Here is a 27,024-nt window from a genome sequence, read left to right as displayed (position 1 = left end):
TCAGGCACACAAGCAATTCCTGCCCAATTGACATGTATGAGGTCAACCTTGGGTACACCGTCATGACCAACCATTTTGCCCTGCACTGAATATACACTTTCAGTGCAGATGAATGAATTTGAATGGTTACAGTGTAGCCTGCACTGATGCAGTGCCACACTGGCACTAGAGCTTCTTGCCGACACCTGGTGCAACTGTACTGAAGGTTGATTGGCAATTCTATGTTCGCAAAAACATCTGTTGAAGCCTCAGAACCTTCTTGTTTATCTGCACTATTGTACCCCTATCAGACTCACTGACCCAAGAAAGTGAATGACATTATGTGTATTGCACACACTGAATCATAAAAGGACTTGAGAGAATTTAGAATGTGGATTTGGAGCGGATGTAAGGGGCCGGACTGTAAGCGATGGAATGCAAAGCCTTCCACAGCCTGCTTGTAGATATGTGTGTGTGTGTGTGTGTCTAAAATTCTATCGTAATTCATGTGCCTGTTGTTTGTACTTCAGGTGTGGGTCCCGAGTGACGAGGCAGCAGTAGGATCATGGCTGACGTGCTGACTGGTCAGAGCAGGCGTCTGAGTCTGAGCAGTGAGGTGTCTTCCCTGGCTGAGAAGATTCGCTATGAGAAGTCCTGGCTGCACCGACACTGTTCATCCCTGGCCATGAGAGACCGACAGGCGCAGAAGTCTGGGCAGCTCTTCTCGGGCCTACTGCTGATGAACGTGGCCTTCCTGGGCATTGCCCTGATCAGCAGCATGGTCTTCAACAAGGTGGCCATCACCAAGCGTGACGTCAAGATCTTCCTCTGCCTCCTGATGGTGCTGTCCAGCAGCTGGATGCTCTACTACATGCTGGCCACGGCCCGGAAGCCCCACGCGGTCCTCTACAAGGACCCCCATGCTGGAGCGTTCTGGCTGCGTGGTAAGTCTTCAGTTGTCATGCTGTTGTTTATTTGTTGTTTATTTATTTATTTCTATAGCACCTTCACCAAGGCGGTTTAAAAAAATGTATGAGTTGGTAGACTAAATGTGATATGATAGCCAAAAAACGAAAGGACAAAACGGGGAAAACAGAACGAGAAAGAATCACCGAACAAGGCAGAAACGGATTGTATAATCCATATTATCAGTGAAGTTGAGAGTCGAGCAACAAAATGAAGATTTGCAAGACAAAAAAGCCAACCATACCCCATCAAGAACCATAAAGGGGTGTTAGGGAGAATTCTCTTCTAAGGCTAATTTCCCTTACCTATAGAGTCCCCCAGCAGCTTTGCTGGATTTGAAGGCTTTATTTGTTTTCTCCTGCTAAGAGTGAGACCCTTTTTCTCCCACTCTTAGACTGATTGCAAGTGTGCGTTTTAGGCTATCTTGTGTGCATATGGTCTATGGGGTTTTTCTCACCCTCATAGGAATCATCTCTTCAACATGTGTGTTACACAGCACCCTCAGTGCAGTACCGCAGGGGTGTCGTAGCGACCCCCAAACATAGACTCCATACCCTGGGACTGACTACTGTCTCCCAGGGCATGTAAAGTCCCCATTGACTTTACTAGTCAATAATTATGAAATAAACCAGTACAACCCATCTTATTATGGAAGTACTGGAAATGGTTAATAGTTTTTCCCTAGTGTTCATTTTTGAGGGGGTACCGTACAGTCCTTCTCTCCAAAGTTTCTGGCTGGTGGCAGTGGTTACTACCGTAAATATTCGACCGCGAATATTTCCCTATGGGATTTTCCCATTGTTCGAGGCTACCACTTTTACTGACAGCCTCTAACATACCGCCGGTTTATTTTGATATTAACTTTACTCCGGTAGGTTTTTATTGCCAGAACTTTAATAATATTTCTTTCTTGTGTCTTTCTCTGAAATCCTAACCCAGGTCGGGGATCTTTTGTTCGTCCTTTTGGCGGGCTTCTGCACAGAAGCCCTCCTTTTGGTGCCACTGAGTCTGGGGTAGACAGGGTGTGTGGGAGGGGTGTTGAGTATTTTGTATAGATTTGGGGCCTAGCGGTATTTTCTTATCGCCAAAAATGAAAATAATTCAGTAATAATCACTCTTTGCATTCAGATTGGATTTGATATATAGTACTACAGTATACATACATTATTTCAGCACACAGATACATTTAGTGGTATACATTATGTTGGTATGCGTTATTGGTGGTATTTCTGGTGAGCATAATTCCTTTGTTTTATATGTGGCCACAATATCCAGAACCCCTTATTTTTGTTTAGTTTGTTCGTGTGATCACTAGAGAGGCCTCAGGCTTACATTTCAGGAAAACCACATTTTCATTTGGAGTGCACCATGGGCTGTTCTCACTGACTTATCTACGACAGCGAGCTAACATGTGGTATTCATCACCAACTTATCTACATCAGTGAACTATGTCCAGGGCCTCTCTTTCTGCTGACTCATGTACCTCCAACAGCAGGCTATTTCATTATGTTATTATTATGTTCCGTTCAAAAAACAAACACACTTATATACTGAATGGAATCGTGCACACAGCTACCGCCAAGTCTTATTTTTAGCTACCTTAAAAATGACAATTGCACTGTCTAAACATCTTCCCATATTATCAGTGCTATATTGGAAGATGCACAAAGAAAAGAGAAAAATAAAACACACTACCCGTCTGCTTTCAGATATTTGTGTGTATTATAAAAATTGCATTTCAACATGATCTTACTCTTTTTACAGAAATAAATGGAAATTGCACAGTAACAACATTATCTGTAACAAAATGAGAAGAGAGCGGCGAGAACATATTCAATTTGCAACATTAAACATGTTGATAAAACACTGGAATTCCCTCTTCAACTCTGACTGAATAGTTTCACACACATACACACTGCCCCCGCACTCTGCAATATAATTACCAATCCTGTCCAGCATGTGAAATTCTTCAGCTGGTTGCCTTCTGGAAGTGGCTCAATGCTCCCTCTTAATTCACCCCAGCAAGGACGAGCATCTGCCGTCACTCAAACCAGGGTTTATTGACTGGAATTCCCAGTCTCTGCAGCAGTGCACTGGGATCTGCTTTTTTTTTAAATCAGGAAACTCCCCAGCCACCAGCCAGGTCTTTCTCCGAGCTGTGTAAAATGTATTGTAACTCTTTTCTTCCCCGAGATTCTACAGGAAAACTCTTGTTACCTCCCTTAATGTGACGTGCATCCAATAAAACCCATCATGCCCTATACTCCTACTTTCAACAATGGCTTGGTTTATACAGTTGCAACTGTAACAAAACTGATTTCCTGCTTATTCAAGTCTTTGCTTCCTGCAAATACTGAGGACAGAGCACAGATAGAAGCAAAGAGAAAAAAAATCTGGATGCACGTTTAAAATGACTTTCAGAGCCTGTCTTTTCCATCTCATTTTGCACTGGAGAACACATTATATTATTAATGAGTTAGAATCATGTTAGTATTGTTAATGAGGTTAGTTCATTAATCCTCAAATGTGTCTCCTGCAACAGAGGAATTTCAGGTGAGAAAAAAAAATATATGCTTTTAACTGTGAAAAAAAAATATTTGCATTTTAAATGTAGAAATTGTTTTTGACTGAATAGCCTGTTTTCATTTACATGTCCATGTCACACTGGCAACACATGCCTTGCTGTACCGCATTATAGCAATGCACCAAACCCATGCAGTGGTGCTGCATGAAAAAAAATGCTAAATAATCTTACATATTCCTTCCTTTTTTTTAGAATTTGGCTACGATCCAAGCCAATTGGAAAAGAACAACTTGCCCCCGTTCTTCTTTTAAAATGTATGCGTATTCGGATATCTTTCTCTTCCTGACGTAGTTACTAAGATTAGCAACATTTTCATTTTTACTGATAGCACAATCAACCATCCACCCATGATTAGCACCAGGACAGCTAAACCCACTATTGAACGTTCCCCCCATGTTCCCCAATTAAATCTTTCCACCTCCATTATACCCAGGTTACTAACTGTAATATTGTTTTTTCTCAGATTCATTTTCATTACATGTTTGTCTTTATGATTCAATAAAAACTCCACATCCTGATCTATTGGAAATGTGTCCCTTTGAAAAAAATCGATATTTTCTACTTGGCTTTCCCAAAAATCATTTGTCACGTGAAACAATCTTAACCCTCCAATTGACACAATTGTATCCTTCGGAACCTGTAAGTAAAAAACATTATATTTCACCTGTTTAACCACATATGTTCCATGATTCAAATGTACTATTGTCATGTTCTTTAAATAGGTGCTGACCAACCATTTACCTCTGACCATCTTAGCCTGTGCCAGTTCTTCACTCCCCATATTGCTAATGATCACTTCACATCCTTCTGATATACTTGGGTCAGTTCAAACCACAAATAGCATATGTGGCATCAGGAACAAACGGTTTACCTGGAAACATATAATTTTGTTCTTTAAATTTGACACACGTTTACAAGTTTGGTATTAAGTAAACTTCAGGCTCCCATGACTGAAACGCCACCACTTCTGGAGTCTTAATCTTAATGAATTTGTCCTCTTGCCAAAACCCCACGTTGTGTACCCACCTGGTTTGATAAATAAGTTCAGGAGCTACATATGGGATGCATAGTAAAAACCCAATCTCCAACCTTTCCAGGTCCACATATAATGGCATTGCATTACCCATTTCAAATGCAATTTTTACCTGTACCACATCAATTTCCCTCCTGGTCAATCTTTCTATCATTTGATGAATAATATCCTGTGAAACAAAATACAAGGGAATATGTCCTTGAATCAATTGTGAAATTGCAGTTTGAACTTCTCTCATATAATTTGTTAATAGTCTATCAACAGGACTCATTATATTCAATATTTCATTTAAAGTTCTGTCATGCTTAATAATAAGCTTCGTTGCCCGTTGCATCACATCCGCATGTTCATTTAGAATGATTGCAGTTTCATTTATGAATCTTACTTGTTCATCCAATCCCCCTCTAATCCCATCTAATGTTTTTTGTATTATTTCTAGGTCAACATTCAGTTGTTGCGCTTTAGTACTCAGCGTTCCTACCGAAATGGCATTGGCTGTTGATATTGTGGTACCTATAATGGCTCCAACTATAGACATTACCAATGATATCGCGAGCATCACCGCTCCTCTTTTTCCTCTCCTCTTCTTAATGTTTGCTGAATTCACAAATGTTTTTTCCAATTGCATCAATATATCTCTTATTGACTGCTTAGAGTCCTCTTTTCTTGTTTCCAACCACTCTTTAGTCTGTTCAATCTTAATTCCGGTATGGTTCAAATGTTTTTCAATCAGAATCTCAGGATTCAATAGTATGAGATATTCTGGAAAATCATCCTTCTATCACTCATGATGAATCCTGGTGCCTCTTCTACCGCGATACCAGATGCTGGTCCAGGTTCAATGACAACCTGTGCTTCTGAATTTTTGAAGATCCCTCCGAATATCATCATCATTAACCATATTGTTGGTGTCATCTTCAATGCTGATCGCTTTGCAGCCTTGGTCTTCGCCCCCCTTCGGGGCTTTTCCGGAATCCGTCCACATGGGCTCCAGAACTCCATCGTCTCCCGTGACCTCCGGTACAAATATGTTAATATTTTAAATCAAATAGAAAAGAAACAGATTAAGTATATAGCACAATATTAACTTCACCCTTTTGCCAAAAATAAAACATGCTTTGTAAAACATTTCGCCCTTTTTCTTTCACCTTCTGAAATTAAGCACAGGTTATAGAGAACAAGCATACATAAAACAACATTCAATATTTAATGCATTTTCATTCTGCACACCAACTCCATAAACTTCAGCTTCTATTTTTTTTTATATTATATATATATATTTACATATATTACAGTGTTTGTGTGCCATTATAATCAACCATCTTTATTTAACTTCTCTGTCACTGCCTCCTGACTGTACCCATTTATTTTAACCTTTTTGTGATCAAGGGACTTTATCTGTTTCTACACGCTCCAGATTTTTTATCTCATGTCTTGGATGACATGGCTTGATTTGGTTTACATGGACAAACTGTTCTGCTGCTGCTTCACCTTCAGTCTTTAACATTTTATAAACTACAGGAGAGACGTTATCTATAATTCGGAATGGCCCCTGCCAGGCTGCTAGGAATTTGGAATTTTTCTGTTTACTTTTTCCAAAATGAAATTTATACACCTGATCCCCTACACAATATTCCTTTACTGTTGACTTTTTATCATAATATGTTTTAGCACCGTCAGCAGCCCTTTCCAGATTTCTCTGTACAAAAGCAAATGCATGTTGTAAATGCTTCCTCAGCTCATCAATGTATTCATGAACTGTAGATGCGCTTACAAGTGTTTGCTCATGTGTTCTGCATAGCAGGTGTTGCGGCAACGCCATTTTCCTACCTGTCAAGACCTCATGTGGGCTAATACCTCTTGCTTTGGCAGGAGTTGATCTGATTGCCATCAAAACCAACGGTAAACGTAAATCCCAGCTGGAACCTGCTTCAGCTACAAATTTCTTTAAAATGTCCACAACAGACCTATTACCCCGTTCAACTCCACCTGAAGAAGCCACCCGATATGCGATATGTAGTTTCCTTTTCACACCCAGTATTTGCCATACCTTGCTCATTAGAGCACTTGTGAAATGACTTCCTCTGTCTGACTCAATTCTTTGTGGCAACCCAAACCCTGAGAACACATGATTCACTAGCAATGTGGCTGCTGTTTGCGCACTACAATCTGGTGCAGGAATACATTCAATCCACTTCGACATCAAATATACCACACTCAAAATATAACGGTTTCCTCTGCCCGACCTTTTTAAAGGCCCTACATAGTCTATTTGCAAATCTGACCATGGAAGGGTTAGGCCTCTTTTCATTAGTGGTGCTCTGTGCATTGGTGAAGCAGGTTTAAATTGGGCACATACTAGACATCCTCTAGTATACAATTCCACATCGTGGGACATATGTGGCCAATAAGCATAATCTTTTAGTATTTCCAATGTTTTTTGTGAACCTCTGTGGCCTGCAGTTATGGCATCATGTGCATGGTGTAGCATTAGCCCTCTAAATGAAAGGGGTACCACCCATTGTATCTGTTCTATTATTGACTCTCTAACCATGAGTCCATCCTGTAGTCTAATTCGTTTTGTATTCTTTAATAGCACCCTCAATTCCTCTTTTCCCACACAATAATCTTCTGTTAAAGGGTTTTGTCCAGGATCTATCAAATGGTTATAATAGATTCCCAAAATTCGATCATTTTTTTGTGCCTCAATCAAATCTTGGTCTGGGGTGTTGTAACTCCATTGTACCACTGATTGTTCGGTCTCCTTTGGTGCTTTAGAACGTGTTACTGCATCAATCTGATTTTCACCCAGTAAATGTTCAATAGGTAGCAATTCTCCCATCGCAGCCCCAATTTTAGCCAGGTGGTCTGCCTTATCATTCCCCTCCTTATCCTCTCCTGGAGTTTTTAAATGCCCACACATTTTTCTCCAGTATATTGTCAAATTATTTTCTGACACCAATTTGTCTATGGCTTGTATCATTTATCCATGCTTAAGTAGCTTTTTGTTGTATGTAATCATGCCTCTCGCTTTCCAGCCAGGTAGATATTCCACAAAGCTATTTCGTGCATAGTCAGAATCAGTCACCAGGACAATTTCACTGAATTTATTATCAATTGCAGTAGCAATTGCTTTATAAATGGCTGCCAATTCCGCTACTTGACTGCTTATAGCTCCAATTCTCATCCCTATGCTGGGGATACCTTCACATTTCAACCAGACATTTCCTATTCCTGAAACTAATTGTTTATTACTGTCATTTTCAATGTGAAAAGCACAACCATCAACATATACAGTTGGCAAGTCCTTGCATGTCTTTTCATCAAAAGCTTTGTGTGGTGATTGTTCAAACTCCTGTAAATTAGGTTCTATTTCCATTTCGTTTGATGCGTGTTCAGCTGCACAGTCATGTAAATCTGCTAAACCTTGAGCAATTGGGCTCTTTTTATTTTGGCCATATCTCACTTCTACAGGAAAACTTTGTAATGCTAGCGTCCATGAAGGGATTCTGGACTGCGCTAGATTACCTGACCTAATTCTTTTACTCTCTAAGAATTGCAAAGGTTGATGATTTGTTTCAATAATCACCTTTTCTCCCTGAACAATGGGGCGGAAATGTTGTAGCACCCACACAGTGGTTAATAGGGCCTTTTCACATTCATTGAATTTAATTTCAACTTCGGAAAATGCTTACTTGCATCGGCAATGGTTTTGTGATTCACATCATGTTTTTGTGATAACACTGCTGACATACAATGTTCAGAGAAACCTATTTCTATAAAGAAATCCCTGTCCTTTATGGGATATGCTAAACATGGTGCCTTTACAAGACATTCTTTTAATTTAGCCACAGCTTCAGACTGCTCTTTTTCCCATTTCCAGGGTGTATTAATTTTTAGCAGTTTAGTTAATGGTTGAGTGATTTCAGCATAATTTTCAATGAACTTCCGTTATATCCTGTCATTCCTAATAAACATTTTACCCCTTTCACATTTTTAGGGTCTTTTAGTTTTTGTATCGCTTCTATTTTCTTCTTTTGTGGATTTAGCCCATATTCAGTTACTTCATGGCCTAGAAAATGCACTTTTTTCTTGCACCATTGTGCTTTTTGTAAAGACACTTTGGCGCCTGCTTTCTGCAATTGGACAAGCACATGTCTTATTTCATCAAAATGGTTTTTTAAACTTTCATTTTTTATCAGGACATCATCCACATAAACTATGGTTCCTATTTCTGTCACATCAGGCATGGCCTTCCTCAAAAATATTCCAAATTCACTCCCACTATTAACGTACCCGAACAGAGTTTTAACCCATGCGTATTGAGTTCTGTCAAATGTAAAGAAAAATAAATTCTGTCTCTCCTCTGCCAATGGGACGCACCAATATCCAGAGGTGAGATCTAATGTGGTAAACACGTTTGAACCATGTACCTGAGCTAAGCCCTGATCAATGAATGGCAGTGGCCATCTGGACACTGGTACTCTTTTATTTAACTCCCTCAAGTCTGCACATAGCCGCCATTGACCATTTGGCTTTAACACACCTAAAATGGGCGTGTTGGATGTGCTATGGATAGGCCTGATGATTCTCCGCGATTCTAAATTTTTAATAATCTCTGCCAATGATTTTAAACATTCCAGCGGTAGTCTATACTGGCGTACAAATACTGGACTTCTGCTGCACCCTTCCGGAAGTGTGGCCACATGTAAATTAGTTAGCCCGCAATCATAGGCATCTTTTGAAAATACATCTTTAAATTCCATAAATATCTTCCTCAATTCATTTCTATCCTCATCGTTGTCACACGCATCTGCTAATAAGATCTGCTCTTCTACCATTTTGGAAAATTCCAGAAAATGTTCCGGTAGTGGAATCTCTGTGCTTTCCTCTAGCTGTGTGGCTGTGTCTCTTTGTAAAGCTGCCACTTTTAAATGTTTTCGCATGTCAGCTTCCATTTCAGTGGGCTGATTTTCCATTTCATTTTCACTTAAATCAAATGTTATACAACTCTCTTGATAACAGCACACTGTCTCACATGAATCATAAGGGTACACCTTCCTTTGGGCTGAGAGTGCAGGTATTCTGGCAACTCACCCTTGGCATCTACATTCTTTTCAGGGATATTTCCAATCACCATGTTATTTAGATCTGCAGTATAATGTGATTTTTGTATGGCCATTCCTAATGGGGAGTTTTCCTCTAAATGAATATCTTGACAACCCTTATTATTTACCATAATTCTTACAGACCCTTCACCAATATCTACCAATGGAATGTATTCATAATCCAGGCCTTGCTGTTTTATGGATTCATTCAGGCACACAAATGCATCAGAGTCTTTCATCTGCTGTCCATTTTTGCATTTCAGTTTTATTGCAAACTGTTTTCTAAATGCAGGAATAATAGTATCTTTCCTCATTTGTAGTTCGATTGCACAAGGAACCAGTTGTGCACAATGATAAGCCCTTCTTTTGTCTTCAAATTCAGGTGCCGGCCCACCTAGGTGTGACCATATTTTTTGATTAAGGAAATCTAACACCATACATATTCTGTGCATGCTGTCATTGCCAATGTAAAAATCATTTTGTGCTCCACTCACTATCCATACATTATGGTAAATTGTTTTCTGCCCGATGCTAATTTTTAGCATGCATCTGCCTGCAATTCGGTTTTCAAAATCTGGACTGTCCAACCCAGAAACATATTGGTTTTTAATCCTAAACTTTGGGATTTCCTCCCTCCCCATTATTTTTTGCAACAATTTCTCATTAATGAAGCTCCTCTCCTGCTCAAGCGCTAAAGTGGCTTTTATTGTTTTAAAATAGTCATTTATACCAACATGAACCCATGGTTGCTCATCTTCCATGTGTATTTCAGCAAGAGTGGTAATGTGTTTTTCTGAATCTGCTTTAGAAGTCATATTTTGTTTGCATGTCTTTTCTTTTAAATAAAAACGTAATGTGTGCTCATCTATGGCGGTCTGCCAATTTTTCCTTGGGTCCAAGTATATTTGTACAGGTAGTTTTTCATTGTCGCTCTGCATTTTGTCTTGACACATTAATATAACAGTGACACTAGGTATGCAACTATTCTGGACATATACCTCCACAGCATCATTTGTTTTGGCAATGGTGTGACATTCATTTATGTTGCTGTTTTGTGATTTTAGTTTCTTAGGTCTCAATGGTTTTTTGGTTAAGGACCGCAGCACTCCATTCACCCCATCTATGAGAGGAGACAATCTTTTCAGGCAATCTGTCCCCATCAGAAATGGAATTTCACAAATAGATGTGATCAATACCTCTTGTTTCATTCTGTGTTTTCCTATTTTTATATCAACCTCAGTTATACCTATGATGGGCACCTCCTCCCCATTAAAGTTATGCACTGGACCTTGATTTTCCTTCACTGTGATTTGATTCTGTGGGGATCTCCCTTCATTGATACTCTTTACCAGCTCCTTGGACATAATTGTGGCCTGTGCACCAATGTCAATCATTGCAAATGTTTGGCCTTTTTCTTCTACAGTGATGGGAGCATAATACCTGTCCTCAACTTCCTCTAATACACATAAGAAGTGTGAATACTTAATGATTTCAGGACTCACCTTTCTCAGGCCTTTTTCACTTTTGGCTAAGCACATTGGTAAATGGAAAGACATTTTTCCCTCCTTTTTACCCATTTCTGCGCGAGAGACTTTATTCATTTCTCCATGTTCAAAGGTTTTTTGGAGTGTGGCGACTGTTCGCCTATCCATCCAGGTATCATCAGGGGCCACATTACAACCCTCCAACTGAACATGTGTAACAACATCATTCAGCAATCTGTCATTGTTTACTTCTGTGCATTTGTGACCATTTAGTGTGGTAGCCTCTTCAAAAATATGTGGCTCAAAGAATTCTTCAGGTGATTGGCATGTACCCTCCTTTGGAGTATTTCCTTTTTCTGCCTGTGTTTGGTCATTGTTTTGACTGCCCAGGGAAGGAATTATAGCATCCCCATGCATGAGTCATTTTTCTTAAATCTGTCTCTTTGTTCTTTTGGGTTTTCAGGTTTTCTTATTTCATTTGTACAAATCTCCAATGTTTGATTTTACTCTAGGTTAAACCGTACCTCTCTTTTAGAAGTATTTGCACTTTCTGTTACATGTTCATTTACTGGCATCTTTACTTTTAAATCATTAGACATCTCAGAGTCATTATGCGAAATTACATCAGAGCAATCTGTCTTTTTGGTACTGCAGGTATTATGAGCGGGGTGCACCCATCCTTTGGTTGTAGTCCCCTGGTGGGGAATCATTGTACTGACGTGGAGTATAATTCATGTTCTGTCTCATGTCCTGTCTCTCATGTTGTGGGTACTGGCCCCTATGTTGATTCCCATTATCAGCAAATCGATCCACATATCGGGGTCTATCGTGATTACCATATATCATGGTGTTGGGATCCAATTTGCTCTGTGTCCCCAATGTCTGGTAGGGACCATCATTTCTTTGATCTTAATTTTGTCTCTAATTATGGGTCATACCTGACATATCAGACCGATAGCCTGCCCGGGGCCTATCTCCTAAATACCTAGGACTGATGTAGCTCTCCCTATTACTAGGATCATGTGATTGAAACATTGGTGCAGAGTGTGATGACCTTTGTTGATTAACCCTTTGTTCAGGTGCCGAATTATTTTTACCTGGACTTTGAGCAGATTCAAGGGACATCTTGGCTGACCTGATTTCCATCAATGTTGCTGAGGGTTCTTTAGATTTAGGTCTAGTATCTTTCATTTTATCACTTTCTCTACCCTGACAATAGAGTACCTCATATAGTTTTGTGCTTTGATGCACAATCCACTCAAGAGACTTGTCACGATCAAATTCACGGACCAATTGGGATATGATGTCTTTCTTTAGCCCATAGAAGTAGGCGGTTTTAAATTCATTAGAATTGGGGTCAAAAGATACATCAAAGCGAGAAAATGCTCTTTTTAAGTCTTGTAAAAACTGGCGAGGGGATGTATTAGACCCAGAAGTAAGTGTGTAAGCAACTTTCTTTGCCTCCTGTAGTGACTGGAAAGGAGAAAAATGACGCCTAATTTCTTTTTCAAACTCCACCCAAGTCATATTGTGCTGTTCATTTAATCCTCTTATGATGCTGGCCGTCTGAGCATCTAAAGTTAAATGAAAATACTGCCTGTACTGTTCCTTAGGTATCTGGAGTGCTTTAAAAATGTCATGAACAGCTTCTAAGTGATCCTCAATGCAGCATTCCCCTCATTTTTTAAATGGTTTGATCAGAGCTTTAATAGATTTCATTATTTTTATGGGGCTACTTGTTGCAATGCATGGAATTGCACTATTTGGTGACTCAATCCTGGTTCCAGGTGTATGGGATTGGTGGCGGCCCCCAATGGGAGTATCAAATCCCCCAAGGGCGCTGCAACCAAGTTCAGTCACCGGCCCAGTCACTGGAGCACTAGCACTTTGGGTAGAAATAGAATTCACCTCCACTCCATTGAATGTAGTACCCTGCCGCCTCTCCTGGGACCTGGGAATGCACATTTTCTGTTCTAAGTCCTTGCACTTTTTAAGGAGCCTGTCTGCTTCATTTTGCAGATAGTTGTTTTCATCACTCATTTTATTTATTACCTCCTGCATGTCACACATTTGCATTTGGCATTCATTGAATTCTTTGTTTCTCTTGTCTCTTTCTTGAATCATTTTAACCATTTCTTGCTCTGCACCTTGGAGGTCACTTTCTTTTTCAAAATGTTCTTTTTGTAAAATCTGCATTTCTGAAACAATCTCATCTTTATCCTGTCAAATGTGGTCCACTAAGGCTTTTAAGTGTACCAATTCTTGCTCACTATCCTCAAATTGTTTCTTGCTTTTGGACAACTGAGCATCAAAATCTCTGCATTTTAATTGCATGTCTTTTTGGCATCTTTCTAATTCTGTTCTTAACATCTCCTCTTTTTTACTTGCCCCATCTAAGTCAGTCTTTAGCCTGTTAATTAGCTGGGTATCATTTTCTTGCATTCGCAGGGACATATTCAAAATAAACCATATTTTGGCACATAGCCGTATTAAACAGTCTTTCTCTGCACTTTTATCGACTGCATTCAATAACCTTGTAAGGCAGACCTGAATTATGCTGCCTTCTGTAAAAATATTGTCTAGTTTTTCTTTCTGCACCTCACCCTGAATGCGGTCATGCCATTCTGAGGTACTGTTTGATGACCACGTCCCATGTGCAAACAACTTTGCCTCTAAATATTGCACTAGGTCTGAGAATGTGGTTTCCCTTTGTGACATTCTGAAATTCGTTTTTGGTGACACACTGTTATTATGAAATGGGTTCCCTTTAATGTACAGATGGCAGTGTGAGACACACTTGCCACGCCCAGTAGGTGCTCTATGATCACTTTCCCAGCCAACGCACCATAAATATGTTGGGTATTTTCTATAGATTTGGGGCCTAGCGGTATATTCTTATCGCCAAAAATGAAAATAATTCAGTAATAATCACTCTTTGCATTCAGATTGGATTTGATATATAGTACTACAGTATACATACATTATTTCAGCACACAGATACATTTAGTGGTATACATTATGTTGGTATGCGTTATTGGTGGTATTTCTGGTGAGCATAATTCCTTTGTTTTATATGTGGCCACAATATCCAGAACCCCTTATTTTTGTTTAGTTTGTTCGTGTGATCACTAGAGAGGCCTCAGGCTTACATTTCAGGAAAACCACATTTTCATTTGGAGTGCACCATGGGCTGTTCTCACTGACTTATCTACGACAGCGAGCTAACATGTGGTATTCATCACCAACTTATCTACATCAGTGAACTATGTCCAGGGCCTCTCTTTCTGCTGACTCATGTACCTCCAGCAGCAGGCTATTTCATTATGTTATTATGATGTTCCGTTTAAAAAACACACGCACTTATATACTGAATCGTGCACACAGCTACCGCCAAGCCTTATTTATAGCTACCTTAAAAATGAAAATTGCACTGTCTAAACATCTTCCCATATTATCAATGCTATAATGGTAGATGCACAAAGAAAAGAGATAAATAAATCACACTACCCGTCTGCTTTCAGATATTTTTGTGTATTATAAAAATTGCATTCCAACACGATTGTACTCTTTTTACAGAAATAAATGGAAATTGCACAGTAACAACATTATCTGTAACAAAATGAGAAGAGAGCGGCGAGAACATATTCAATTTGCAACATTAAACATGTTGATAAAACACTGGAATTCCCTCTTCTACTCTGACTGAATAGTTTCGCACAAATACACACTGCCCCCGCACTCTGCAATATAATTACCAAGCCTGTCCAGCATGTGAAATTGTTCGGCTGGTCGCCTTCTGGAAGTGGCTCAATGCTCCCTCTTAATTCACCCCAGCAAGGACGAGCATCTGCCGTCACTCAAACCGGGTTTATTGACTGGAATTCCCTGTCTCTGCAGCAGTGCACTGGGATGTGCTTTTTTTAAATCAGGAAACTCCCCAGCCACCAGCCAGGTCTTTCTCCGAGCTGTGTAAAATGTCTTCTAACTCTTTTCTTCCCCGAGATTCTACAGGAAAACTCTTGTTACCTCCCTTAATGTGACGTGCATCCAATAAAATCCATCATATCCTATACTCCTACTTTTAACAATGGCTTGGCTTATACAGTTGCAACTGTAACAAAACTGATTTCCTGCTTATTCAAGTCTTTGCTTCCTGCAAATACTGTGGACAGAGCACAGATAGAAGCAAAGAGAAAAGAAATCTGGATGCACGTTTAAAATGACTTTCAGAGCCTGTCTTTTCCATCTCATTTTGCACTGGAGAACACATTATATTATTAATGAGTTAGAATCATGTTAGTATTGTTAATGAGGTTAGTTCATTAATCCTCAAATGTGTATCCTGCAACAGAGGAATTTCAGGTGAGAAAAAAAAATATATGCTTTTAACTGTGAAAAAAAATTATTTGCATTTTAAATGTAGAAATCGTTTTTGACTGAATAGCCTGTTTTCATTTACATGTCCATGTCACACTGGCAACACATGCCTTGCTGTACCGCATTATAGCAATGCACCAAACCCATGCAGTGGTGCTGCATGAAAAAAAATGCGAAATAATCTTACAGGGGGAATAGGCAACCCAAGTCGCACTCTGCCCTGATAGGTTGGGGGGTTATCCCGCCAAGATAGCCACCCCACTGTGTGAGTGACAGCTAGGCTGTATGAATGGGGGTCTTGCTGCATAAAAGCAGGGTCCTGAGGACTGGAGGACAAGATGTTGCAGCTGGAACTAAGAAGCCAAAGAGGAGAGAAGCCAAAGACATCTGCAACGACTGAACCACCGGTGAAGCCCTGCTGCAGATCCTCACCACTTTTCTCCAGCGACTCGAGAAGATCTTCGCCTGCAAGAGTCTTCTTCCCTTGAGCTGGTGGGGTCAACCAGTCAGCTGATGCGGATGTTCGGCGGCGGCTCCTAGGCGAGAAGTGAAGAGTCCGGGTCGTGCCACAATATAAAAAAGCATTAGGACATTGCGAATAAAATGTTTTGTGTGGAATCCTAACAGCATACTGCACCGTATCATAATAACTCCTGGCCAATCACCTTACAGGACCTGCCTTGGTCAAATCACCAGTGCCAAGCACTAGGAGACTGGAGAGCCAGGCACCCGTCCACCACGACCGCGATTTAAAGGAGCGTACCTTTTATTACACTTTGGCAGCACAGCGGCTGGTTTCATCCCTGGGCATTGCAGTAACTCGAACCTTCCTTCACGACGAGAGCCTCTCTTCCTCTGCTGGATCTCCCAAACTGCAGGAACTGCCAGAAACTACTGACACTGCAGGAGCCTCTTCCACTTTCAAGGTACATTGTTCCACCAGGCCTCCCGTATCGTGGGGTATTGCTAAAGGTGTTTTAAATCCTTTACTTACCTTCTGGGCTGGCTTCCTTTTCGTCTAACATTATCTTTCTACGTCCTGCAACCGCCTTTTCAATCATTTAACAAAGATTTAACTGCAGCTACTAGAACATTTTGAACCTAGGCACTTTGCCTTGTACCACTGACTCTGGCACAAGCCTCTTGACTCTGGCTAAATCTGTTACAACTGCCTTATCTAGATTGTTTCTCTTCAAGAAATGTGTTGGTGCACCTAAAACTCATATAACCACCTTTCCTTCCCCTTTATATATTGCTGGAGTGCCATTTTGCTCAGTTTTCACCAAAGTACTGTTGATGCTAAAGTGCTGCCTTGCTTAACTTGTTCACAATCCAATTGGGAAGTGTTGCTGGTGTATTTTCGGTGTCTAAACCTGTGTAACTTGTTCTTTTCGCCCCTCTGAAGAAATTGTTAGAGTGCCATTTCTTCTTAGTTAACACTGTGCAGTTTTGCTAAGTTTTCACTCTTGCTCAAACTTGTCTACAATTTAAATAGGGAGTTGTGTATACTTTTCCTGACTGTTTTAACTTACTTTAAACAATAGTGTTTTGTGTGTGAACATCAGAGTGTGTAAAATAAAAACAAAGCTTTGGTCAGTGTTTCCTTGTTCCATAGTATTGTAGCCCTATTGTGTAAACCCTGACTACTGCTCATCTCCCTCTTGAGATAAATCTGATTGCTTAGCCACAGCTACCAACTAAATCTTTGTGGTACAGACTGATACCAAAGGGGATTTTTTGCATATACCTGTAGTCTTAATCTTCTGTAGTGCTCCCTAAGGGAACTGCACAGGATCTGCCTAAAACTGGTGTACAGCGGTGAGGATAAAAGTATTGGATTTACATTTTAGAGTGCTACTAGTACCTTGGTTCAATTACCCACAAGGCTTAACAATCACTAAAAGTTCATTTTAAAAAGTAAATTATGGAAAGCTATAGCCAGGAGACCCTCCTTGTAAATACTGCTGATTATTTAACAGATCTGTGCAGACAGAAAAGTCTTCCTGTCAAAGGCAAGAAATCAGAAATTATTGAAAGATTGTTAGAACACCAGACTGGGGAGTGGGGCTGTAGTGCCCACTCCTCCAGCAGCTCACTGTCTCCCAAGCTCTGGTTCTCTCTAAGTTGGACTATTGCAACAGCCTCTTTCTTAATCTACCTGCCTCTACTATCCGCCCTTTACAACTTATCCAGAACAGGACTGCGAGACTTGTCCTTGGCCTCAAGCCCTGGGATCGTATCTCTCTAGCTCTGAAATCTCTCAATTGGCTTCCAGTGGATGCAAGGATTAAATTCAAAACCCTCTGCATTGTCCCCAAGGCTTTCTGGGGCCTGGGTCCAACATACCTTCAGCTATCCCTCCGCAAATACCTCCCATCTCGAGCTCTCCGCTCCTCTACCTCTAACTCCCTCAGGGTCAGTCGTTTCTCTAAGAAACGAGCTGGGGGTAGATCTCTGTCTTCGGCTGGGGCCTCCCTTTGGAACAGCCTCCCTGCCACTCTAAAACTAGAGGAGACCCATCTCCGGTTCCGGAAGCACCTCAAAACCTTCCTCTTTGCGTCTACCTTCTCCTCCCCTCTCCCCTGTTGATTCTACTCTCCCTCGGCACCATGCACCTGGCCACCCTCTGTCCTCCAGGCCCAGGTACCTGCTCATCTTGCCACCCTCACGCACTGCCTCTGGGCCACCCCCTGCACTGGGGTCTGTATCTGTACCCATACAGCCCTCCCCTTTTCTTCCTGCACTTTCAGACCTACATGGCCTGCTGCCATAAACCCAGCACTTGCCACTTGCTGGCTGTTAGGAAAGATTTCATAACGGTAGGTAATTTTCCTTCCATGTGGCAACCCCCAAACTTTTTGCTGTTGTTTTACACCCTGATCTAGACTTTGCCAGAGAAGCGCAGCCTTCCTCCGCACTCCTCTGGGCTTTCGCTCCATTCTCACGGGGGAACTGACATGCCCTTAAGACAGTCAGTACCGGGAGACTTGTTTCCCTAAGTCCTTTCCTCATGTTGCATCTTTTGAGCAACATGAAACAAGAGTGCACCGTAATTTACATACATTACCGCGCTCTTGGGTCTCTAGTCATTCCAATGGCCCTAGAAACTCTCGTTGGACTTATCATGAAATGTGCAAGTGTGTCAGGGACGGGACTGGTGGCAGCTATCGTTTCTTTGTGTTTTGAACCCCTTTTTGCCATGTTAACTGCGCTTCCCGCGTTTGGCCCAAATGGGTGGCCTGGCCTCCAAAATGTCCATGCCACAACGTTCTTTGTCCTGTCCGCTGACTGTCTTGCCCCTTCACCTTCCCCCAGGTCGAGCCGACCTGGGGCAGTCCTTATTTGGTCATGCACTTTCCCGCGAAACACAATGCTTTCACGGGCTTCTGCATGCCTTGTGTGTGCCTCCAGGATGTAGGCTGGGATGTCTGTTCCCAATACACATCCTGGGTGCCAGAGTGTCTTGAATGCCTGGGACCACCGTGGTCCATTATAGATCCACGTATGGTGTGAGTGTTTTGTGAGCGGATCTCCCATTGGGTCCTCTCCGTTTTTGGTGCGAAGGGAACTCTGGATAAGAGGAGGCTGGAAACACCACTACCATGTCGATCTCCTGAGTTCTCACGAACAAAGGATAAAGGAGCCAAGTATCCTGCAACTAAGAAGCTGAGTCGAGGAATCGCTGGTGACCCGCTGAAGGTTTGGCACCCTGCACTGCTGTCGTCCTGTGAGACCCCTCTGCCTCTGATCGAACGAGAAGGCCTGTACTGGCACTTTGACCCTTTAGAATAGTGGGAACAACTATTCTCGGCATCTTCACGAACTCCTGTACGTAAGCCTTCGGAAGCGTCCCTGGGCCATCCAGTGGACTGACCAGCCTACACAGGAACCTTGCTCTTTCACCGCCATCTGGCTACTGCTAAAATCTGAGCCCTCGACGCTCTCACACGATTCGTACACTTGGCGTTTCCAGGTCTGAAGTGAGACGTGTACATTGGGGCTGGAATACAAGCGGCTGCCGAGTTGCCCTGCTGAGGTAACCATCTGTGCGTGTTCGCTGCGTTTGGGACACCCTCGACCCTGACGTCTGCTGCCGCGGAATCTACATGGCGCTGAAACGAACCTCTGATCGCATCTGAACCTGCCAGTGAAGAAACTAACCCGGAGAAGCCTGGGTCTGCCTGCATCGGGGACCGGTGAGGAGTCAATACCCTGAACCAGTCACCCTCCTGCAGGAGCCTGTGGCTTTCCCCCGCTGTTGAAAACATCACCCCTTTCTCCGTACTCGCGCCCTGCTTCTGCCCACAAGTGGAGGCCGCGCATGAGTAGCGGAGGTCTGTTCGCCATCATTTGTTCACCTTTCTGAACTGCCTGATTTCCCCGAAGAGACACTCCTTGGCCCGTTGGCTCCCGTGTGTGTAGGTACTTTTGAGCACAAGGCTCCACTCTTCGTAGGGCTCGGACTTCCTTCTAGTTAGGTGGTCTCTGATGTCGAACTGGGCCTAACGATTACTTGCACTGCCTGCTTTCCTCCCCATATAGGTGGTCTGCATATTTCGTGCTTCTAACTCGTTAGACCCCTCGGTCTTGTATATATATTGTATTGATTGTGATGTATTGGTTTACTTGAGTTTTATCGTGATTCTTTACTATGGTTGATGTTACAAAGGCCTTGTAATAAATGTGTCTATATTTTTAATATAACACCTGCCTGGAGTAATTTGTAAGAGTCCTTGCTTTGTGTGCTCATTGTGGGCTTTCAGTCACCCTCACCCCTCTTGAGACCTAGTCTTGACCGCCGCCATTGCTACCCTGATTGGTCTGGCTTGTCCAGAGGTTACCCTGTTCTAAGAAACTAGGCTGGCCTTCTGAACCTCTGCCCCTCCAGGAGAGAGTTCAGAAATCCATCTTAACACTGGCTGCACTCCCATTGTTTGTTGCCTTTTTATTTATTATTTTATTATTATTTTTGTTTTTTCCTTTCTCGCTCCGCACACTCCTTTTGTTCCCCCTTCCATGCACTTCTCCCCCTTCTCCCTCTACCCTGCACTTGCACGTTCTCAATGTCACTGGGCCTAGTAAGATTGTTGTTTTTGTTCTCCCCTGTTCCCCTTCCCTTGCCTTGTCGCGCTCTGAAACACTTGGGTATGAGCGCGATAGAAATAAAATATCAATATCAATGTAGCAAACACTGAGGATGATAATATTGATGATGCTATTGTTGAAGTAGATGAGGAAGAAGGGGCTGTCAATGTAACTCCCTCTGGCCCTCTGCCTGCTCAAAGGCCTCAACCGGTGGCTACTGGATCATTGTCAGGTCCCACATTAGGTCCTGAATATATCACTCTAGAAAAAAATGAGGCTTGAACTTGAATTCAAAAGAATTAGTGCTCAAACTGAACAGAAATATCAAGGCTCAAAGATATGTAGCTCAACCATGAGCTAGAGATGAAGAAATTGTCAGTTGAAGAAATCAGTTGATCCCCTGGTTATTCTCTAGGCTCCCCCCTTTTGCATCTGATGTGGTAATGGAGTTGGGGGAGGTGGATAGGATGGATTGTACATGTGTGAAACTAGCTTTGATAGCTAGATTTGGGAAGACCCCTTACCAGTACCTTAAGAGGTTTAGGACCCTCAAAAAGCATGATAGTACCCCTTGGGCTACTTAGGTAAATGAATGTTTGAAAAATTTAGAGGGATGGATTAAGGGTTACAGAGTGAACACTTATGAAGGAATGTGAAATCTTGCCATGTTGGAGTCTATCTATGATGCCTGCTCTCCTGAGCTCAGCACTTGGCTCATTAAAAAAAACTAGATTGAAGAAGCTAGCTAAGGCTGCTGACATGTGGGTTGCCAACAGGGTCACTCACAAGGATTCAGGGGTCACTCAGAAAAAGGATGGGGTAAAGCAGCCTAAGAAAGACAACAAAGAGAATTCAAATAATTCCAATTCCAAAGAGGGCCACAAACCAAACTCTAAGGGTAAGCCACAAGGGAAACCAACTCAGGCTAGTGCACCTTCTGGTCCCACACCAGAAGGAGGTCAGAGCAAACCACCCTTCATAAAGACATTTGGAAAATGTTATGTTTGTGGTTCAACTGACCATGTGAAAGGGGATCACAGATGTAAGGGTAAACCTTCAGGGGTCTACGCTGTCTCCTTAGCCTTCTCTCCAGAGGACGAAGTACAAATGGTCAGCGGAAACTTTCAACTACTGGCTGAAGACCCCATCTGAGTCTCAGCTAGTGTATCTTTAGTATCCTTGGGGTTGTGGGAACAACAGAATTTAGATGTATATAATTCTATCCCAAATAATACTAAAGAATATTATAAGGACAGTGTCCTAGTGAATGGTCAGGAGACCCCTGCTATTAGAGACACTGGAGTCAGCATAACTGTGGTGGATGAATCTTTTTTCAAGGTGGAGGATGTTGCTAAGGCAGCCAAACGCCTCACCAAGTTAGCTGGAGGGCCTGTGCAGATGCTTCCCCAGTTACCAGCTCTCATCCAATGCAATGAAATGACTGTCAGAATACCTGTTAGTGTGCAATCTGAAGTACCTGGAAGGGTGTTGTTGGGCAATGATCTTAAAGATCTTGGCGTAGTGTCAAGTACTCAAGACCTCCTAGTAAGAGATTACAGGAGCTCACCAGACCTGCAACAGAGAGGACCTTGAAAGGCTCTCCTGAGGAGATGATAGAAAAATAAATCACTCCTACTCCACTGGAGTTACTAACTGCAATTTCGAAGCAACCAGAAGCAAAGGGGAAACCTAAGAATTCTAAGAAGAAACCAGCATAAAGCACTCCAGTGCTGCCAACCAGGAAATCTCCTAGGTTGTCAAAAATCACACCTGTGATTCCTCCTCCAGCTGAGGCTGTGAGATAGGTACAACCCTGTGTGGTTGAACTAGAGCCTGAGGATTCGGATCTAGTAGAAGACCAGGATCTTATTGGATATCTGGACCTTTTGGACCATCCTGAGCTGCAGTCTTTACTGGCAGAAGGTGGCCCCAACAGGGCAGACTTCAGTAAGGGGCAAAGGGAATGTCCAACCCTGGAAGGTCTTCGCCGCCAGGCAGCTTCTCAGCTTGAAGGGCAAGAGCCTGTGAAGTATAGGTTACACTGGGAAGATGGCCTCTTCTATAGTGAAACAACTGAGTCAATCCCTGGAGACTACAAAAGACTTGCATTGCCCCAAGAGAACAGACTCCAATTCTTGCAACTAGCCCATGAGATACCTTTGGCTGGTCACTTGAGTTTCAAGAAGACCAAGGAAAGGCTTGCTCTCTACTTTTATTGGCCTAAAATGGGGGCTGAGGTAGATAAGTATTGCAAGAGTTGCCACACCTGCCAAACCTCTGGTAAGAGTGGATCCAAGAACGTGGCACCTTTAGTGCCTCTCCCTGTGGTGGGAGTACCATTTCAGAGTGTGGGAATCGACATTGTCGGTCCTCTTGACCCCCCCAACCTCTTCAGGCAACAGGTTCATCCTTGTTGTAGTAGACCATGCTACTAGGTACCCTGAAACAATTCCTATGAGGACTGTTACAGCTCAGGCTGTGGCTAAGGCCCTCCTTGGTATTTTTACAAGGGTTGGGTTTGCTAAGGAGGTAATATCCGACAGGGGGTCAAATTCTATGTCCCACTACATGGAGGCCATGTGGAAAAACTGTGCCGTTACCTACAAGTTCTCAACAGCATACCACCCTCAGGCAAATGGATTGGTAGAAAGGTTCAATAGAACCATGAAGAGCATGATAGGAGCTTTAGAGGACCCCCTTAAGAAAAAGTGGGATTTTCTACTGCCATGCCTTCTCTTTGCATATAGAGAAGTCACTCAGGAGGGAGTGGGTTACAGTCCCTTTGAACTTCTCTATGGCCATCCGGTCAGAGGTCCATTGGCCCTGACCAAGGAGGGGTTGGAGAGTGCTCCTTCCCCAAGCCAGTCAGAGTGACTATGTGATAGGACTCTGGAGGAGAATGTCACACATGATGGCTGAGGCAAGTGATAACTTGAAAGCAGGTCAGGCTCTGGTTAAGCATTGGCATGACCAGAAGGCCAACATGGTTGAGTTTGCTCAAGACCAGCTAGTTCGTGTTATGGTGCCAACAAGGCAGAGGGCCTTGCAGGACAAGCGGATTGGAACCTTCAAGAATGTGGGAAAACTTGGAAAGGTGAACTATCTGGTGGACTTAGGCAATCCTAAGGAGGCTCCCAGAGTCTTTCACACCAACCATCTAAAAGCTTTTGTCTCAAGACCAGAACTGGGAGCTTTGCTTCTAGCTTCAGCTCAAGAGGAGGAGGAGAGTGAACCTCTGCCTCACATTCTCAGGGGCAAACCTTTAGATGAGCAAATAGAAGGAGTTAATCTCTCTTCTAATCTGACTTCTGAACAACAGGAGGAGTGCAAAGTTTTGTTAAATCAATTTGCCCCCTTGTTTTCACTTTCACCAGGCTTGACCCCTTGGGGCCAGCATGACATAAACACTGGTGACTGTTTGCCTGTCAAAAGCAGGGGTTACAGAATGTCAGAGAATGTAAGAACCCACATCAAAGGAGAGGTCAACAAGATGCTTGATCTCGGGGCAATAGAACCCTCTACTAATCCATGGTCTAGCCCAGTTGTGTTGGTACCGAAGGCAGGATCCAAGGAGTTGAGATTCTGTGTGGACTTAAGAGGCTAAATGCAGTCACTAAGACTGATGCCCATCCTTTGCCAAGGACAGATGAGCTGGTGGATAGACTTGGTTCAGCCAAGTTCCTCGGCACATTTGCACTCACGTCAGGCTATTGGCAAATAGCCCTGACAGACCATGCCAAGGGGAAAACTGCATTTTCCACCCCAGTTGGCTTATACCAGTTTAAGGTTATGCCTTTCGGCTTAAAGAATGCACCTGCTACATTCCAAAGGATGGTTAACCAGGTTCTTAATGGGATGGAGGACTTCTGCATGGCATACTTGGATGACATTGCAATGTTCAGCCCTACTTGGAAAGAACATGTTGACCACCTAGGATATGTTTTGCAGGCTCTTGAGCAGGCCCAACTGACCATAAAGGCAAGCAAATGTCAAATTGGTCAGATTAAAGTGGTCTACCTTGGTCATGAAGTAGGAGGTGGTGAAATAAGGCCTTTGCTCAGCAAGCTAGAAGCTGTGCAAAATTGGACAACACCTACTACTCAAACCCGGGTAAGAGCCTTCTTAGGTCTCACTGGGTATTACAGGAATTTAATTGAGAACTATGGGACCATAGCTTCTCCAATGAATGTGAACTCCTCTCCTAAGTTCCCTAAAAAGGTCAAATAGAATGAGGAGTGCAATCAGGCCTTTGAAAGCCTAAAAAGAGCCCTTTGTCAAGCTCCAGTTCTAGGAGCACCTGACAACCACCAACCCTTCATTGGGCAAACAGATTCTTCCAATACAGGTATAGGTCCTTAGTCAACTGGATGAGAAAGGTAGGGAACACCCCATTTGCTTCATCAGTAGGAGACTGAAGGAACCTGAGACAAGTGGGCAACTACCGAGAGAGAATATTTTGCCATTGTGTGGTCTCTGAAGACGTTTAGGCCACACTTGGATGGTTCTACTTTCAGAATTCAGACTGACCACCAACCCTTGAGATGGTTAATGCAAATGAAAGGGGAAAACCCCAAACTGTTAAGATGGTCAATCTGCCTCCAAGGGTTTGATTTTAAGAAACTGAAGGAACCTGAGACAAGGTTGGCAACTATTGAGAGAGAATGTTTCGCCATTGTGTGGTCTCTGAAGAAGTTTAGGCCATACTTGTATGGTTGTACTTTCACCATTCAGACTGACCACCAACCTTTGAGATGGTTAATGCAAATGTAAGGGGAAAACCCAAAACTGTTAAGATGGTCAATCTGCCTCCAAGGGTTTGATTTTACGATTCAGCAAAGGTCAGGATGTCACCACCAAAATGCTGATGGTCTCTCTAGGATGTTTTTAACCGACTAGAGGTAAGAGACTCATCCAGGAGTGGATTAGATGCTCCTGTCCCTTAGTCTGGGGGGGTAAGTGTTAGGGAGAATTCCCTTCTAAGGCTATTTTCCCGTACCAATAGAGTCCCCCAGCAGATGTGCTGGATTTGAAGGGTTTATTTTTTTTCTCCTGCTAAGAGTGAGACCCTTTTAATCCCACTCTTAGACAGATTGCTAGTGTGTTTTTTAGGCTATCTTGTGTGCTTATGGTCTACTCTGAACTCTCAATGTGGTTAACAACCACTGAACACGTTATCATGCCTTGTTCTTCCGAGAGAGGGGTGCTTGCTACCTTTGTTGAATTCTTTGAAGGAACTTGGGGTTGGTCATCCTAGGTAACCTGGGGGCAACCAGATGTGGACTCCCTGCTCACTGCGCTTAGAGAGGCTCAGCTTCACCTCCCTGATGATGCCCAACAAGGCTGAAACACGTGTATGGGGTTGCTGTAGGTACTCTTGTTCAGAGAGGAATTGCCATAGCATTTCGGTGTTGGACGGCCCATGTGGGCGGACAAAGACTGATATGCAAATGGATATTTCCCATCTGTGAAAGGTACAGTGAGCAAAAAGCAGATGGCTGCAAACTCTCAATGTGGTTAACAACCACTGAACAAGTTCCCATGCCTTGTTCTTCCGAGAGAGGGGCGCCTGCTACCTTTGTTGAATTCTTTGAAGGAACTTGGGGTTGGTCACCCTAGGTTACCTAGGGGCAACCAGACGTGGACTCCCTGCTCACTGTGCTTAGAGAGGCTCAGCTTCACCTCACTGATGATGCCCAACAAGGCTGAAACACGTGTATGGGGTTGCTGTAGGTACTCTTGTTCAGAGAGGAATTGCCATAGTATTTCGGTGCTGGACTGCCCATGTGGGCGGGACAAAGACTGATATGCAAATGGGTATTTACCATCTGTGAAAGGTACAGTGACAGTTATCATGCCTTGTTCTTCCGAGAGAGGGGCGCCTGCTACCTTTGTTGACATCTTTTAAACATGTGTGTTACACAGCACCCTCAGTGGCAGGGATGTCGTAGCGACCCCCAAACATAGACTCCATACCCTGGGACTGACTACTGTCTCCCAGGGCATGTAAAGTCTCCATTGACTTTACTAGTCAATAATTATGAACTAAACCAGTACAACCCATCTTACTATGGAAGTACTGGAAAGGGTTAATAGGTTTTCCCTAGCGTTCATTTTCGAGGGGGTACCGTACAGTCCCTCTCTCCAAAGTTTCTGGCTGGTGGCAGTAGTTACTACCATAAATATCCGACCGCGAATATTTCCCTATGGGAATTACCCATTGTTCGAGGCTACCACTTTTACTGATAGCCTCTAACATACTGCCGGTTTATTTTGATATTAACTTTACTCTGGTAGGTTTTTATTGCCAGAAGTTTAATAATATTTCTTTCTTGTGTCTTTCTCTGAAATCCTAACCCAGGTCAGGGATCTTTTGTTCGTCCTTTTGGCGGGCTTCTACACAGAGTCTGG

At 42.7% G+C, this 27,024-nt stretch overlaps 1 protein-coding gene across 1 annotated transcript in view; it reads left to right on the top strand.

The window, feature by feature from the left end:
• Positions 1 to 574: 574 nt before the first annotated feature.
• Positions 575 to 27,024, top strand: part of OTOP3 (otopetrin 3) — a 114,072-nt gene continuing 87,622 nt past the window's right edge. Inside the window, exon 1 of the mRNA XM_069654846.1 lies at positions 575 to 923. Coding sequence (XP_069510947.1) covers positions 665 to 923 — 259 coding nt within the window. The 5' untranslated portion in view covers positions 575 to 664. The remainder of the gene's footprint in view (positions 924 to 27,024) is intronic.

Source organism: Ambystoma mexicanum, chromosome 3q (assembly GCF_040938575.1).
Source record: "Ambystoma mexicanum isolate Mex_15411 chromosome 3q, UKY_AmexF1_1, whole genome shotgun sequence".
Lineage (NCBI taxonomy): Eukaryota > Metazoa > Chordata > Amphibia > Caudata > Ambystomatidae > Ambystoma > Ambystoma mexicanum.
The sequence above is the reverse complement of the archived record's forward strand: the minus strand, read 5'-3'. Positions and strand labels throughout refer to the sequence as shown.